At 36.5% G+C, this 16,322-nt stretch overlaps 1 protein-coding gene across 14 annotated transcripts in view; it reads left to right on the top strand.

Annotated features, from left to right (window-relative positions):
- Window positions 1-16,322, top strand: part of SRBD1 (S1 RNA binding domain 1) — a 320,333-nt gene that overhangs the window by 20,805 nt on the left and 283,206 nt on the right. For all 14 annotated transcript variants that reach the window (XR_005987873.1, XR_005987872.1, XR_005987874.1 and 11 more), the window contains exons 5-7: window positions 5,120-5,286; window positions 9,368-9,485; window positions 10,731-10,869. Coding sequence is in view for 3 of the 14 variants with exons in the window: in XM_041755611.1 (XP_041611545.1) it covers window positions 5,120-5,286; window positions 9,368-9,485; window positions 10,731-10,869 (424 nt within the window). In the remaining 11 variants the exon portion in view is untranslated. The remainder of the gene's footprint in view (window positions 1-5,119; window positions 5,287-9,367; window positions 9,486-10,730; window positions 10,870-16,322) is intronic.

Genomic DNA, 16,322 nt, shown 5'->3' with positions numbered 1-16,322 from the left:
CTTTTTTAATTCAGGAAATGGGAATATAGATTGGAAAAATAAATCTCAGGACACTTTGGGAGAAGGCCATTTTGTTAGAAGTTTTAGACACCAGAGGGCAGTATAAAGGAACTGTTTTATCTGCAGTTGATTCAGGAAGAGAAGTGAGACTATTTGATTAATTTGTATTTTTGTCCCCCAAAATATCATCTTGCTTTGCACACAAATCAGATTTTTAAAAAGGTAATGTAGCTTGTAGACTTTGGGCAATTCATTTAGCTTTTTTGGGCCTCAGTTTTTCTTTCTATAAAATGGGAGTAGTAACTGTCTCATGTAGTTTGAGTTAATACTGAATATGTGAAAGTGTTGAGAACATAATAAGCTCTATACAAATGTTAGCTTAAAACAAGTCACAAAAAGTGCCTCTTATATTTAAGTGTTAGAACTGAAAAAAATCCTGAGACTGCCTTCTTTTTTACTTTACTCTCATTCCTAACCAGTTAAGTATAAATATTATTAAAGTAATGAATGTGAGTAGTTTCAAAATAAAAACTATGGTAGTTCTCTGCCTTACCCTTACCCATCCCTGAGGTTTGATCTCTACTTTCAACTCTTTCAGTTACATCTTTGTTGTTTGCCTCATTTTTCTAAAACACAGATTTCTGGGCCCTAACCAAGAGGTGGTTCTTCAGTGGATCTGGGTGGAGCTCAATAATTTGCATTTCTGGCAAGTTCCCAGGTGCTGCTTATGCTACTGGTTTGGGGACCACACATTGTGAGCCACTTTCTCTAGTCCACAGATTTCACTGACTCATAAAATGTCACAGGGGTTTGTACAGGGAGGTTGGCTCAACAGCTGAAATTAAGTAATAAGCAGATCATTACTGAGTGGCTCAATATTGAGTTCAAACTCTACCTGGAATCCACCATCTAGCTTCATCCACCTTTCCATTTCTCACCTCATCTTAACACCCTTTGTACATTTTAGCATTGCTGAATTTACAGGAATTTAAAAAACGTGCAGTAGTTTCTCATTAGTGCCTTTTGACATGCTGTTCTTTCTTCATGGAATTCCTGCCCCTATCTGGCTGCCTGGAGATACCTTCATTCTCTTTGTTGCTTTTCCATTGCTGTAGAATTAGATGTTTCTATCTCCCATGTGCTCTTAAAATAATCTACATGTGCTTCTGTCAGAGTACAGATCACTATATATATATATATTTTTTTTTTTTTTTTTAAAGATTTTATTTATTTATTCATGAGAGACACAGAGAGAGAAAAGGCAAAGACACAGGCAGGGGGAGAAGCAGGCTCCATGCAGGGAGCCCAACGTGGGACTTGATCCCGGGTCTCCAGGATCACACCCTGGGCCAAGGCAGGCGCTAAACCGCTGAGCCACCCAGGGCTGTCCTAGATCACAATATATTTTAACTACTCGTCTGTCTGTCTTCCTTCTAGCTTAAAAGCTCCTTGGGAAGAGGTACTTGTCATTTTACATTTGATTTTCACTGGCTTGGTATGGTTAATGGCACATAATAAGAGCTAAAATAAACAGTTGATCAAATTAAGACAGAAGGAATTAGGTGATTTGGAGGCCCAAAACTGGACACTACTTATTACGGAGTTTTGTTGTGTTTAATTTCATGGAGCAGCATCTATATAAATCTAAATATAAATCTATATAAATCTATATAAGCAGCAGAGTACACTTCCTTAACACATATGATGCTTCTGGATTTGTTAAGACCTAGTTCTACCCAAATTTGGATCTTGGGCTATGGGGGTGCCTTTTCAGTTAATAGTAGCTGAGGTAGTTTAGGATAGTGGGAACCCATAGGTTGCTGTAACAATCACACAAAATGATGAGCATTTTAGTCATTTTCATTTCTTACATCTGTCTTTTAGAATCTGGCCTATCTTTCAAGGGCCAGCTGAAATGCTACCCCTGTAGGAAGCCTTCCTTGATAACCCCCGGGAGACTTTTCTCTGAAAACAGTATATCATTGGCACATCCTGTTTTATTTGTTCTTATTTGCATTGACATTTGCCTTCCCTTCTAGATTGTTTACTCCTTTAAGACAGTACAGTTTGGAATCACAGTTAGGAAGGGATTTTAAAACTAGGTCGCAGTGGTTGGACTTTTACCAGCAGGTTGATAAGAGTCATTGGGGCTTGTGTTCAGAAGAAGAAAAAAAGAAAATAAATAAATAAAAAAAAAAAAAAAAGAAAAAAAACTCAATTTATTATATCTGTGTTTTAGAAACATAATCAGGAGTAATGTAGAGAGGCTGGGTGGAAAGTATAGAAAACAAAACTGCTCTGTGGTTCAGATAAAAGATGATATTAACAGAAAGGGAACTTGAGGGGAAAGAACAGACATGTTAGAAGTTCAGTTTGCTTCCTTGGGGGCAGATTAGATGGTCGTGATAGGGAACACACAGTGATACTGAGAACTTACTAGAATGTTTAAGCATTGAAGGATATTTCTTAACCTCTAACAGAAGTTTGATCAGTGCACTGATACAGTCTTTCCATGATGTTCTTTGCACTGCCATCCTCAGCTTCAGGAGTCTACATGTACAAACCGTGTTTCTCTAGAAGAAATTGTACCTGGGTCCAGAGTTTCAACCCAAGTCTTGAGCTTTATGCTGACTGGACCAATCTTTCTGACCACACTCTGGCACTTAATTATAAAACAACTGAATACTGAACAAAAGGCTGTGGAGGTGGAGTTGAGGTCAAGTACCCTCAAGGGACATAGCTGCTATCTAATAGAAAGTTGGAATTGAAGGAGATAGCTGTAATATCCCTGACGGTTTCTGTGGTAGAAAATGATGTTGGCTGGAATAAGAAATAGGACGAGGTATAGGTTTGAGAAAATACTGATGAGTCTGATTTTGTCGGGGTCAGGGAAGATAACAAGTAAGATCAGAATTTCTGAATGAGGGAGCAACCTCAGGAATGCCTCTAAAGAGAGAAGAAACTGAACATGTTCTAGGAAACTAAGAGAAAGTCATTGGGGCTGGTTTCTAATGAGGGGAAGACTGGATAAGATGAGATTGATAAGAGGCTGATTTTTTGGGTCATGGTAAGGAGTTTAGATTCTAAATGCAATGGGAAATCATTGAAAGGTTTTGATCAGTCAAGTGACATGATCCAGTGTACATTTTTTCTTTTTCTTCTTCTTCTTCTTTATTATTTTTTTTTTTTTTAGATTTCTTTATTTTGAAGAGAGCGAGAGAAAGAGCAAGACAGTGTGTGTACAAGTCAGGGCGGGAGAAGGCAGAGAGAGTGGGAGACAGAGAATCTCAAGCTGACTCCCCAGTGAAGTGCCCAACTTGGGGCTCAGTCTCATGATCCTGAGGTCATGACCTGAGCTGAAATCAAGTCAGATGCTTAACTAAGCTACCTAGGCACCTCTGAGTAACATTTAAAAAAAAAAATCCCGGGATCCCTGGGTGGCTCAGTGGTTTAGCACCACCTTCAGCCCAGGGCGTGATCCTGGAGTCCCAGGATCGAGTCCCGCGTCAGGCTCCCTGTATGGAGCCTGCTTCTCCCTCTGCCTGTGTCTCTGTCTCTCCCTTTCTGTCTGTCATGAATAAATAAATAAAATCTTTAAAAAAAAATCCCTGTTGGTTCATGGAGACTAGAATAGATGGGATTGAATTGGATGCAAGAATAGTTATAGGCTATTGAGTAATCCTGGTTCATCTAGATAGGTGTAGGGAGGAAGAAATGAACAGGAGTGATAGGACTACAGAAATATTTTGCGGTTAGGTGAATTAATTCTTTTGATAGAGTGGCTTTAAGAGTTGAAGGAAATGAAAGGGTTAGACTCTTAGTTTTCTGGCTTGAACTTCTGTTTGGACATAATAACGGGGAACACTGGAGGAGGAATAAGTCTGAGAGGAAGATCACTTTGCAAAGCCGTTTGAGATGCCCATTATGTTTTCAAGAGAGTATGTCAGGTAGTTATCTAAATGAGTCTGGAGATGTGAAGTTGGCATTCTCACTCACCGGAGAGATGGTATTAATGCATCAAAATGGTAATAAAATATAGGTCTCAGGATTTAAGATGCCCAGGAGAATGAGCGTATCCTCCTTGGATAGTCTCTGGATTTCAGCCTTTTATTTCATCTGTAGTTTTGAAATTCATTCTATTCTATATATTAGCTTGATTTTGTTAATTAGTTGATTATGATAATTCTTTAATAATTTTTCTGGGTTTTTATTACCCTTCCAGTTTTGACTGATCTTGGGCATCAAGATTGAGATAGTAATAAAATTTGTGCCTTTTGTGCTGTACTTTGAAAGATCTGCTTGGGTTTTGAGAACAGTTACTGAGATTGCATTTCCTTCTTTCTCTTCTTGAGACTTCTCTACCTTTCTGCTTACATGTACCTTCTCCTGAAACCCATAGATTTGTTTTATTAAAAAGACTTAATTATTTTCAAATATGTAGTATATGTGTATGATATTAAAATCAAAAGATCACAGGAATCTTCCTATCCTCACTCAGCCAGTGTTCTTTGTAAGCAATGTTCCTAGGTTTTGTGAGTCATTCCATTTCAGTTTACATGGTATTCTACTCTTATCATATCATGATTTATTTACCAGTTTCCCATTATAGACTTAGGTTTTTGCTCACTTTTATTATACTGCAAAAAGTTCTTCAAAAAATATCGCTATAAATAATATCATTTCCCAAGGGTATGAGTACATCAGGAGTGGAATTGCTGGGTCAAAGAGTTTATGTATTACAAATTTTGATAGATACTGCCAAACTGTTCTTTCTCTAGTGGATGGACCATTGCATTTTCTCACTAGCAGTGAGACAACAGTGTCATGTGTTGGCATGTCAATGAGTTACTAACTCCTTGATACTTACTGCTAACTCTTGAGAGGGGAAAAATGTGTCTTATTGAGCCTTGTAGAACTTGAATGATTATACAGTGGCTTTATTGGATTTTACTGAATTACTGACTATTTTATGATTGTCAGTACATATATGTATTTTTTTAAACCACAGAAAGTAGTTTCTAAGTGACTGGAGAACATTATTTGATTCTATATTTGAACCATACATTACAGTATAGATGTTTAATTTTCAGGATTTTAAATCACTATCCTTAATTTGCAGGTTTTATCTGAGAGAACTAATATTGAACTTTGGGTATGTGCCAACATTATTCGTCTCTTTAATGATGATAACACAATTCCCTTCATTATACGGTATCGAAAAGAGCTTATTAATAACCTTGATGCTGATTCCTTGAGAGAAGTTCGACAAACCCTAGAGGAGCTCCGGTAAGAAACCTGGGAAGAACCTACTGTGAGGGGAAAGAGGCCATGTGAGCTAGGGAGGAGAAACAGTGAAGAAATGAATGACAGCATATTTCAACAGTTCCATTGTTTTGTTTTCTTGAATTATTATAATCTGAATATAGTTGCCTTCTGACAGAGGAAGTCAGCTCCATTTTATTTCTTTAGGTGTATACAGAGTCCCTCTGCTGGAGTGTTTATGCATAGCTTGGGGCACACATGGGCAGAAAGGAGGTTTGCATTAAAAGTGTGTGCCTAAGAGTTTGACCATTATATTCTTTCATAGAATTGGTTGTGCATATGGCAAAGAAAAGAAACTGAGAAAAATGCATTTTAGTCTGAATCTTCAACAGCTTATTGTAAAACTATCCTCTTAATATTATGAAGTCCTAAAATGAAGAGTTTTTTGGTGTATACAATTTGGAGGGAAATATGTATATTCCTTTTTCTAACCTTTTAAAGGGCATGATATTTTGATATTAGTGGGTCTTAAGTTTTGTGTGGCCATAGAATGAAAAGCACCCTTACAAAAATTATTCTTCTGGACTTACTGTAATAATTTAGAAATAAGCATGCAAAGACTATATTATATTTTTCAGTAGAGCTTATTAAAACACTCTTCACCATTCATGCATTTATTGCACATCTCCTACAAGCCAAGCACTGTGTTGTTAACATGTTTGTTTTTCAACTTTATGACAAGGATCTGATTAATATTGAACATAATCTTACCTTCAAGCCATTCTCAAAGTGCTAAAAGTTATTTTTACAAGCAGCCTAATAATCTTCCTATGATTTTGGCGGGAACCTGCATCTTACTAGCATTTCTACACCTTTTGTTAAAGTTCTTTTAGTCCAGGAGTATTAAAGTGCTAATAGGTGGAGAGTTAAAGTTCACTGAGAGGCAAAATCAATTAACCAACCCAGAAGCATAAATGACTAGGTTATCAAGTAGATTCAGAATCAAGTCTTCCAGGGCCAGGTTAGTAATGAGCATCAAGGGATACAGACTGTAGATCCTAACCCCTAGGAGGAGTGGCATCTACTCCAGCTGATTACTGACATCAGGCTTGTCTACCCAGCTTGCCAGCTTATCCTATTTTTTAAAAGAACCCGGCAATCTGAGTTATTATATAAACATTTTCTGGGCTAGATGAAATCACCTACAGGCCACATGTTGAAGGCCAGTAGTTTATGAATTCTGAAGTAAGCTTTCTATCTGGTTGAAGGCAAGCTAATGAAGAAAATGTGAGGATTTAGGGATCTGAAAATGAGGAAAGTGTCACAAACGAACAAGAATAGTTTATTTAAAAATTAATGATAATCTGGAAGGAGCCTCCGTGTCCATTGAAAGATGAATGGATAAAGAAGTTGTGGTCTATATATACAATGGAATATTACTCAGCCTTTAGAAACAACAAATACCCACCACTTGCTTCAACGTGGATAGAACTGGAGGGTATTATGCTGAATGAAATAAGTCAATTGGAGAAGACAAACATTATATGGTGTCATTCATTCGGGGGAATATAAAAAATAGTGAAAGGGATTATAGGGGAAAGGAGAGAAAATGAGTGGGAAATATCAGAAAGGGTGACGGAACATGAGAGACCCCTAACTCTGGAAAACAAACAAGGGGTAGTGGAGGGGAGGTGAGCAGAGGGACGAGGTGACTGGGTGATGGGCACTGAGGGGGGCACTTGATAGGATGAGCACTGGGTGTTATGCTGTATGTTGGCAAATTGAACTCCAATAAAAAAATATACAAAAAAATTAATGATAATCTAATAATATTTGGTTGTATGGCAGACAAATAGAAGCTTTATGTGCAGATTACTATTATTTTCTTTTTCTATAAAAAAACACTTTTGCAAATGAGTTCATTCCCTGGGTATCTATTAATTGTGAAATACATTGAATATTAGTGGAGGAAATTTCTCCAACTAAGTGGGAATATTGACTGGGGCTTGAAGACCTTTTGTATACCATACAGAGATTTGGTAATGAGGTATAGTTTATATTTTTCCTTAAGCTCAGCATTTTCTATAACTAAAGCATTGGTTTTCAATCTGTTAATTGCTAGCTATAAAGGAGTAGTGAAGTTAATGTAATGGGTCATTACCACTTTAACAAAAATTAAATAGACAATAGAAAATGTAAGAGTGTAGTTTATGTAGTAAAGGTAAATATTGTCTCATGAAACTTTATGTTTATGTAACTGTTTATTATACATATTTATATGTTCATATAATTTTTATATATAAAATTATATATGTGTATATGTGTACTAGGTTGCAAAGTAAAAAACACTTTTTACTGAGGGTCACTAAAAATGTGAATAAAAGAGGTTGATCATGGATCATAGGAAAAGCTTCCATATTTTCTCTAAAGATGCCTTTCCTCTTCTGTATATGCAGGCCAATAGGACATTGGCCTTTTGTCAAAATGACCCAGCCCCTGAAAACAGTCTTGGACTACCAGGAATGTAAAAGATACACAGGTTGTAATCTGTTACTGCATAAACTTCCTCTTTAATTTATAATCTTCTATCTTTGTTTTTTTTTTATAAGTAGATTTTTTTTCCTTATCAATCATTTTCCTTATCAATCATATCAATCAATTTATCAATCTATATTTTTGTCTAACTTTCCCCCATCACTTTAGCAAATCTAATTAGGCAGATGCTATGTAGTAAAGTAGGATGAGAGGCCTTAGATATAACGGGATTTTGTTCACAACACAGAATCATCTGAAAGTGGTGGGGTGACTGTGCCCTTGCCCCTACCTAAGCATCGTTTCCTGGAATCAGCTTTTCTCAATGAAATCCTGGCTCTCTCTATTGGAGAATGGTATTTAGAAATGAGTTATGGGTGCTAGGTGTGTTGGTCCAGAGTAGTGATACCCAGTAGCAATGAGCACATCTAGCACCCATAACTTGGTTTTTGGTTACTATTTGCCTGATTCCAGGGCTGGGGCAAGGAAAGTAAAAGCCTTGAATATCTTGTGCCAGAAAACAAATGTTCAAAGAATGATGGAAATATGTCAAAAGAACACAGAAACTAACTTGGAGGGGTTACTTCTGGTCAAACTTGTAATAATTTGAGCCTGAAAATAAGTGTTAGTAATGGATTATAACCATTAAATAAAATTTTTAAAAAATCATGAGTCTGTGGTGATATAAATAAAACAGCAAGTAAATTGAAAGTTTAATAAGGAATGGGATAGTTTTAGAGTACCTTTCCACAATATACTTAATTACATAGGAATAGAGTGCCTGCATCGTGGAGAAATCCAAACACACTATCAAATAATATAAGGTAATGAGTGATAGTACAAGTGAAAATCATTTGCGGGGCAGCCCCCGTGGCGCAGCGGTTTAGCGCCGCCTACGGCCCAGGGCGTGATCCTGGAGACCGGGGATCGAGTCCTACGTCGGGCTCTCTGCATGGAGCCTGCTTCTCCCTCTGCCTGTCTCTGCCTCTCTCTCTCTCTCTCTGCGTCTCCATGAATAAATAAATAAAATATTAAAAAAGAAAGAAAGAAAATCATTTGCCACCTAAAAGATGCAATGATAAGAATACAGCATTACTTCTATAACAGAGAAACATCAGAGGAACTCAAACTGTAGGACATTCTACAAAATAACTGGCCTGTAACATTCTAAAGTGTCAAGGCTTTGAGAATCAAGGAGAGACTGAAATAATGTTTCTTGAAGGGCACCATAGACACATGGCAATTACATACAACCCACTCTTAACAGAATTCTCTATCAAGGATATTATTGAAACAATTGGTGAAACTTAAGTGAGAGCTGAGGGTTACAATATAGTAATATATCTATATCCATTACCTAATTTTGATGGCTATAATGTTATATAGGAGGAGATTCTTGTTTACAGAAAAATATATACTAAATTATTTGGGCAATGGTAACTTATTCTTAAATGGTTCAGAGGGGAAAAAAATGTTTTATGTTACCTACCACTTTTCTGTAAGTTTGAGATAACTTCAAAAAGGAAGTTTTGACACATAAGTCTAGTATTTTACAAAAGATTTTTATTTTCAGGGCTGTTGCAAAGAAGGTTCATAGTACAATCCAAAAAATTAAGAAGGAGGGGAAGATGTCTGAGTGCTTGTTAAAAGCTTTGCTGAATTGTAAAACTTTTGAAGAACTAGAACATGTGGTAAGTAACTCTTTGAATCTTTTAATATAATACCTACCTAGGTATATTAGGATTTGTCTCTTTTTATAGTTAAAAAAGATCTGGAAAGGGATCCCTGGGTGGCGCAGCGGTTTGGCGCCTGCCTTTGGCCCAGGGCGCGATCCTGGAGACCCGGGATCGAATCCCACGTCGGGCTCCCGGTGCATGGAGCCTGCTTCTCCCTCTGCCTGTGTCTCTGCCTCTCTCTCTCTCTCTCTGTGACTATCATAAATAAATAATAAAAAAAAAAAAAATTAAAAAAAAAAATCTGGAAATAAAAAGCTAAAATCATCAGCCACCATTATTTAATTCAATACAGTGCAACAGTATCTATCAGATGCTTTTTTGTGTAGCTTGCTAAGATAAATAATACATAATCCATGTCTCCAAGGCATTCCCAGTTGAGTCAGGGGACAAAGGAGAGTATGTTATGGAATTGAGAACCCTAAGGGAGAGTGCTGAGGTGGAAACCTAGCTGTGAGGGTCTTCAGCATGTAGTTGGTATTGAAAGCCATGAGGATGGAACTCACTCAGGGAGAGCTTGTGGGTAAGCAAGTCCGGAGAGACCATTAAGGAACACTAACTTTTGAAGCATGGGTGGTGGAAGGGAGAGCAGAAGACATGGAAAGAATGGTCAGGGAAGTAGGAGGAGAATCAGGAGATGATGATACCATGGAAGACAATAGGGAAGAAAATCTTAGAAGAAGGTAATGGTCAATAGTTAAGTGAATAAATGTAGCAAGGAGCTTTGGCAAGATAAGGACTGAAAAACGTATATTTGGTAATTAGAGGATCATTGTGCTTCTTTAGGATACCACTCTCAGCAAGGTGTGGGAAGAGAAGCCTAATGGCTCGGATTGAAGAGTGAATGTGTTTAAAGCAGTAGAAGCATTATGTATCAGCAGCTATTAGAGGAGCTCGCTTGGGTTGAGGAGAGGACCTCATAGTCCTTGCAGTCCAGGCACTGAGTTTTTAAGATGAGTAAATACAAATGACTAATATGAAATAAATAGAAAAGGATAAAGAATCAGATAAGGAACAGCCATCTTCATATAGCTAGTAATCTCAGGTTTGTATTAATTCATCTCTGAAGGGAAAGGGAAGGATTGAGCAAAGAATATCTTTAGCATTCCTACCATGTCTTCTGATTTTATGTTTCAATTTGACTTTTGCTTTTTAAAACTGAATGATATGGTATATTTTCTTTTCTTTTTTTTTCTTTTCTAGTCAGCTCCGTATAAAACTGGGAGCAAAGGCACCAAAGCCCAGAGAGCAAAGCAGTTGGGATTAGAAGGAGCAGCTAAAACACTGCTTGAGAATCCAGGGGAGCTCAGTCTGCTGTCTTATATTAGACCCAATGTAAAAGGTACTGGCTTTACTTCAAGAGATCATCTCTGTTTCTTCTTCCTTTTTGAAAACTATGTTAAAAAAATTGTTTTACTAAGTAATGACTATGTAAAAGAATATTATAGCATAAAAAGAATAAGTCACTCTAATAAAACAAATCCCCATATATCTCCTGCTTAGCCATTCAGCTTCCTCTTTTGATGAAGTATCTCTTCTAGTCTTTTGCCCATTTTTATTGTGTTGTTTCTCCTATTTTTATTAATTTATAAGTCTTTTTAAAGATATTATTTCTTAGTTATATGTATTACAAATTTTTTCTCCCAGTTTGTTACTTCTTTTCACTTTATTTATGCTGTCTATTAAAGAAAAAGAAAATAAAATAGAAGGTCTTAGTTTCATTATAGTTAATTTATTAATTCTTTTAATTTTCCTAATTTTTTTCTAAGGTGCTTGCTTTTTTTTTCTTTTTAATGAAATTTCTTCATGTCCCAAAGTTACAAAAAATGTCTTATGTTGTCTTTTAAAATTTTTACTCTATTTCTAAAAATTTAATTATACAAATAATACCTTTTTTTTTTTTAAAGAATTTTAACGGTTCTGACATACATTTTTTATAAAGTGAAGTCCTGCTTCTACACTTCTACTCTCCAGGAATAAAGGGTCTTTTTCTGAAGTGTATCTTCCTATCCTTTTATATATATGTGTACAAGAAGGAGAGTGAACAGAGAAGAGGGCAGGGGAGAGAGAATTTCTTTCTTTCTTTTTTTTTTAATTTAAATTCAATTAATTAACAAATAATGTATTATTGGTTTCAGAGGTAGAGGTCAGTGATTCATCAGTCTTCTATAACACCTGGTGCTCATTACATCACATGCCCTCCTTAATATCCATCATTCAGTTATCCCATCTCTGCACCCCCTCCCCTGCAGTGACCCTCAGTTTGTTTCCTATGATTAAGAGTCTTTTATAGTTTGCTCCCTCTCTGATTTCATCTTGTTTTATTTTTTTCTCTCTTCCCGTATGATTCTCTTGTTTCTTTATTTTATTTTTTTTGTTTATTTGCAACAGAGAGAGAGAGAGAGAGAGAGAGAGAGAGAGAGAGAGAGACATGAGTGGAGGTAGAGGGGCAGAGGGAGAGGAAGATGAGAAGCAGACTCCTCACTGAGCAGGGAGCCCAATGCAGGGCTGGATCCCAGGATATTGGGATCATGACCCAAGCCAAAGGCAAATGCCTAACTAACTGAGCTACCCAGGTGTCTCTGCTTTGCTTCTTAAATTCCACATATGAGTGAGATCATATGATAATTGTTTTTCTCTGATTGATTTATTTCACAGCATAATATCCTCTAGTTCATCCATGTCATTGCAAATGGCAAGATTTCATTTTTTGATGGCTGAGTAGTAGTCCATTATATATAGAATATATCTTTATTCATCTATTGATGGACATCTGGTCTCTTTCCATAGTTTGGCTATTGTGGACATAACTCCTATGAACATTGGGGTGCTGGTGCCCCTTTGGATCACTACTTTTGTATCTTTGGGGTGAATACCTAGTGCAATTGCTGGGTCATGGGGTACATCTATTTTCGACTTTTTGAGGAACTCACATTTTTCATATATGCCAGCTTGCATTCCCACCAACAGTGTTCAAGGGTTCCCATTTCTCCTCATCCTCAACATCTGTTGTTTCCTGACCTATTAATTATAGTCATTCTGTTTGGTATGAGGTAGTACCTCATTGTGGTTTTGATTCCTATTTCCCTGATGCCAAGTGATGTGGAGCATTTTTTCATGTGTCTGTTAGCCATTTATATGTCTTTGGAGGAATGTCTGTTCATGTCTCCTGCCCATTTCTTGATTGGATTATTTGTTATTTGGGTGTTGAGTTTGTTAAGTTCTTTATAGATTTTGGATACTAGACCTTTGATATGTTATTTTCAAATATCTTCTCTCATTCTGTTGGTTGTCCTTTGGTTTTGTTGACTGTTTTTTGCTGTGCAAAAGCTTTTTATCTTGATGAAGTCCCAATAGTCAGTTGCACCCAAAACCATAAGATACCTAGGAATAAATCTCACCAAAGAGACTAAGGATCTATACTCAAAAAACTATTGAACACTCATGAAATAAATTGAGGAAGACACAAAGAGGTGGAAAAATGTTCCATGCTCATAGATTGGAAGAACAAATATTGTTAAAGTGTCTATGTTACCTAGAGCAATCGATACATTCAATGCAATCCCTATCAAAATACCATCAACTTATTTCACAGAATTGGAACAAATAACCTTAAAATTTGTATAAAACCAGAAAAGACCCTGAATAGCCAAAGGAATGTTGAAAAAGAAAACCAAAATGGACGGCATCACAATTCCTGACTTCAAGTTCTATTACAAAGCTGTAATTATCAAGACAGTAGGGTACTGGCACAAAAACAGACATAGAGATCAATGGAACAGAATAGAGTATCCAGAAAAGGACCCTCACCTCTATGGTCAACTAATCTTTGACAAAGCAGGAAAGAATATCCAGTGGAAAAGAGACAGTCTCTTCAACAAATGGTGTTGGGAAAATTGGACAGCCACATGCAGAAGAATGAAACTGGATCATTTCCTCACACCATATATAAAGACAAACTAAAAATGGATGAAAGACCTAAATGTGAGACAGGAATCCATCAAAGTCCTAGAGGAGAACAGAGACAGCAACCTTTGCATCCTTGGCCACAGCAACTTCTTACTAGACGTGTCTCCAAAGGCAAAAGTGAATTATTGGGGAGAGAAGATTTCTAAGAGAAACCCATGTAAAGTGACAACTGATACATGTCAAGATACATTGGTTTTATTGACAAGATAAGCCATAGAGTGAGAGCTCTTTGAGCAAGAGTGGCTTTTTATAGGAGTGCTCTGATAGGATAGGATGGGGAGATTGGTGCTCTCCTAATTCCTATGCTCATTTTAGTTTCTTTGGCCTTCTGTTTATTCTTTTGGCTGGGAGATCTAAGTGTCTATAGGGGGCAGTCTCTGATAAGAATATCAGTACACATTCTGTACTACACTGTAGAGAATCCTAGCATATTGTAACCTGCATTCATTTTAAACTACACAGCAGTGTGAGTTTGCCATTAAAAAATTAAGCATGAATGTCTGTAAAAATACAAATGTCTGTTCACATACAACTACATCTTAATATCTATTTTGAAAAAGGCAATAATTAAAAGAAAACAAATATTGAATTTAGTGATGGGTTGAAATGAGTAAAACACATTTACTTGTTTAATTTTTTTTTTTTAGATTTTTTAAAATTTATTTATTCACGATAGACATAGAGAGAGAAAGAGAGAGAGAGAGGCAGAGACACAGGCAGAGGGAGAAGCAGGTTCCATGCTAGGAGCCTGATGTGGGACTCGATCCCGGGACTCCAGGACCGCGCCCTGGGCCAAAGGCAGGCGCCAAGTCGCTGAGCCACCCAGGGATCCCCTCGTTTAATTTTTTAATATGTATTTCTAGTTAGATTTTCAAATGATGCAAATTTAATGTTTTAATAGTAGTTGAGACTGTATAGCCAAGCATTAAGGTCAGTCAGTGGGAACTTTCTTGCCCACTGACAGTATGTTTTAGAATCAAATGTTGGGGTTTTCAGAATGTCAAATGCATAAAGGTTTATTGTCTGTTCTTACTCTTTTAGGATCAATTTCCTTTGTTTTTCATTTCTTTTGGTACAAAGTTTTCCTTAGTTTGCACTCATACTGGGTAGGTTTGATAACTGTATCTCTTTGCATGGCCATATAGGGTGATGCTTACCGAACTATATGGTGATGGACACTTGGTGATACTTCTGATCATGGAGCTGGATCAGGGCTCCAGAGCAGCTGCAGTAGTACTACCACATGTGTTGAGTTTTATGTTTGCTTTATTCTTCTCTCTTTTACTTTTATCATAAATTTCAAAGAATTACAGTTAATTACAAACAAGCTAGATACTGGTTTTTAAAGTTTGCTTGGATTGTTTTTTTCTTTTCTTTGTCCTCTCATTTCTTGGGCTAAACACATATTCATGATCACCCTCAATGCTCTTTTATTTTTCTAAAGAAGTTTTTTTTTTTTTTTTTTTTTTGTCATTCCCATCATTTCTCAAAGAAATGTTTAAGAAACCAGATATTTCAGTGTGAATTGGAAGATACTACTTACTTGCCACAGATCAACAAGAATTTGGTCTGAATCAAAAAGATATGCATGCCACAAATGGACTACATCTTAGAATTTCCAGAATATCCCCATGTTATTTATAAGGAGGAGTAGCTGATTGCTCTGTTATGTGGAAGAAGAGGTAACCTTAGTGCAGATAGGTGAAAAGAAGTGTTGGCCCTTCAATTTTTGTTACAGTTGCAGAGCTTTGAAGAATCTGGCTGGGAAGTGTTCACTACAAGAAAGGAGATAGGATTCTTTGCTTCTGTGGTCCTTATTTTCTCCTGATTTCATTGAGGTGCTAAACTTTTTGAACTCTGGTTATTTTTGGCTATCTTAAGCCCCAATGACCAATGCTGTCTGATGGAAGAAGATGCTTATTCAAACACACAAGACTCTTTTCCAGTCCTTTCTCTTCCTTGTTGGACTGAGAAGGGTTTATGTAATTTGAATGAGCTACCCAAGTGACTGATAATTTCTGCCTCCCATTAGGAACTACTGTTCTAGAGGTAGCTCAGGGTACCTCACAGCGGTGTTTTTCTTTTTCTTTCATTCTTTTTTTCTTCTCTTTCTTTCTTTCTTTTTTTTTTTTTTTTTACTTGAATGGATGTCAGGATCATCCAGAATTCTCTGCAAAACAAAAAATCCCAAAGTCTGGGAATCCATATTTTTAATAAGTACCTAGTGTGATTTTAATTTTGGGTCCTTAGACTATACAAAACACTGTTCTAGAGCTCTAGCATAATTTTAACTATATAAGGTTTATTAATTATAAAAGGTTTATAAATTGTATTTGCCCAAAATGATGGGGGCTTTTCAAAGATTCTTTATTATAATAGCAAAATTTATAACTTCCTTTTCCAGTTCTCTCTCATTGATGATTCTCATTGGAGATAGGTTCCACTTTTACTTCTAACTTATCACTCTATTGTTGTTAATAAATTTTGTGTAACAATGTTGTGAGGTGCTTTGGGACTCCAGGAATTAGTGCGTAGTGACTGGTTTTCTTAGATGAAGATTGACCTAGGAAGATAGCTCACCCAAAAGCAGACATTTATTGACTGCTTACTATATGTCACAGCTATTCTAGGTCCTTTACATATACAACCTTCTGCCTCTCAAAGGTAATTCACTCCTAAAAATCCCTTCATAGGAAAACTCTCTTAAAATGTAAACAGAATTTATTAATTTTAATGGTTAAATTTCTTTAAAATAACAAGACATTTCTCTTTATTAATGACTCCATAAGTCTGTCCTCTTATTCTCTTTGTCTTTTATACCTAATA

The sequence above is a fragment of the Vulpes lagopus genome, chromosome 5 (assembly GCF_018345385.1).
Source record: "Vulpes lagopus strain Blue_001 chromosome 5, ASM1834538v1, whole genome shotgun sequence".
In the NCBI taxonomy this organism is placed as follows: Eukaryota; Metazoa; Chordata; class Mammalia; order Carnivora; family Canidae; genus Vulpes; species Vulpes lagopus.
The sequence above is the reverse complement of the archived record's forward strand: the minus strand, read 5'-3'. Positions and strand labels throughout refer to the sequence as shown.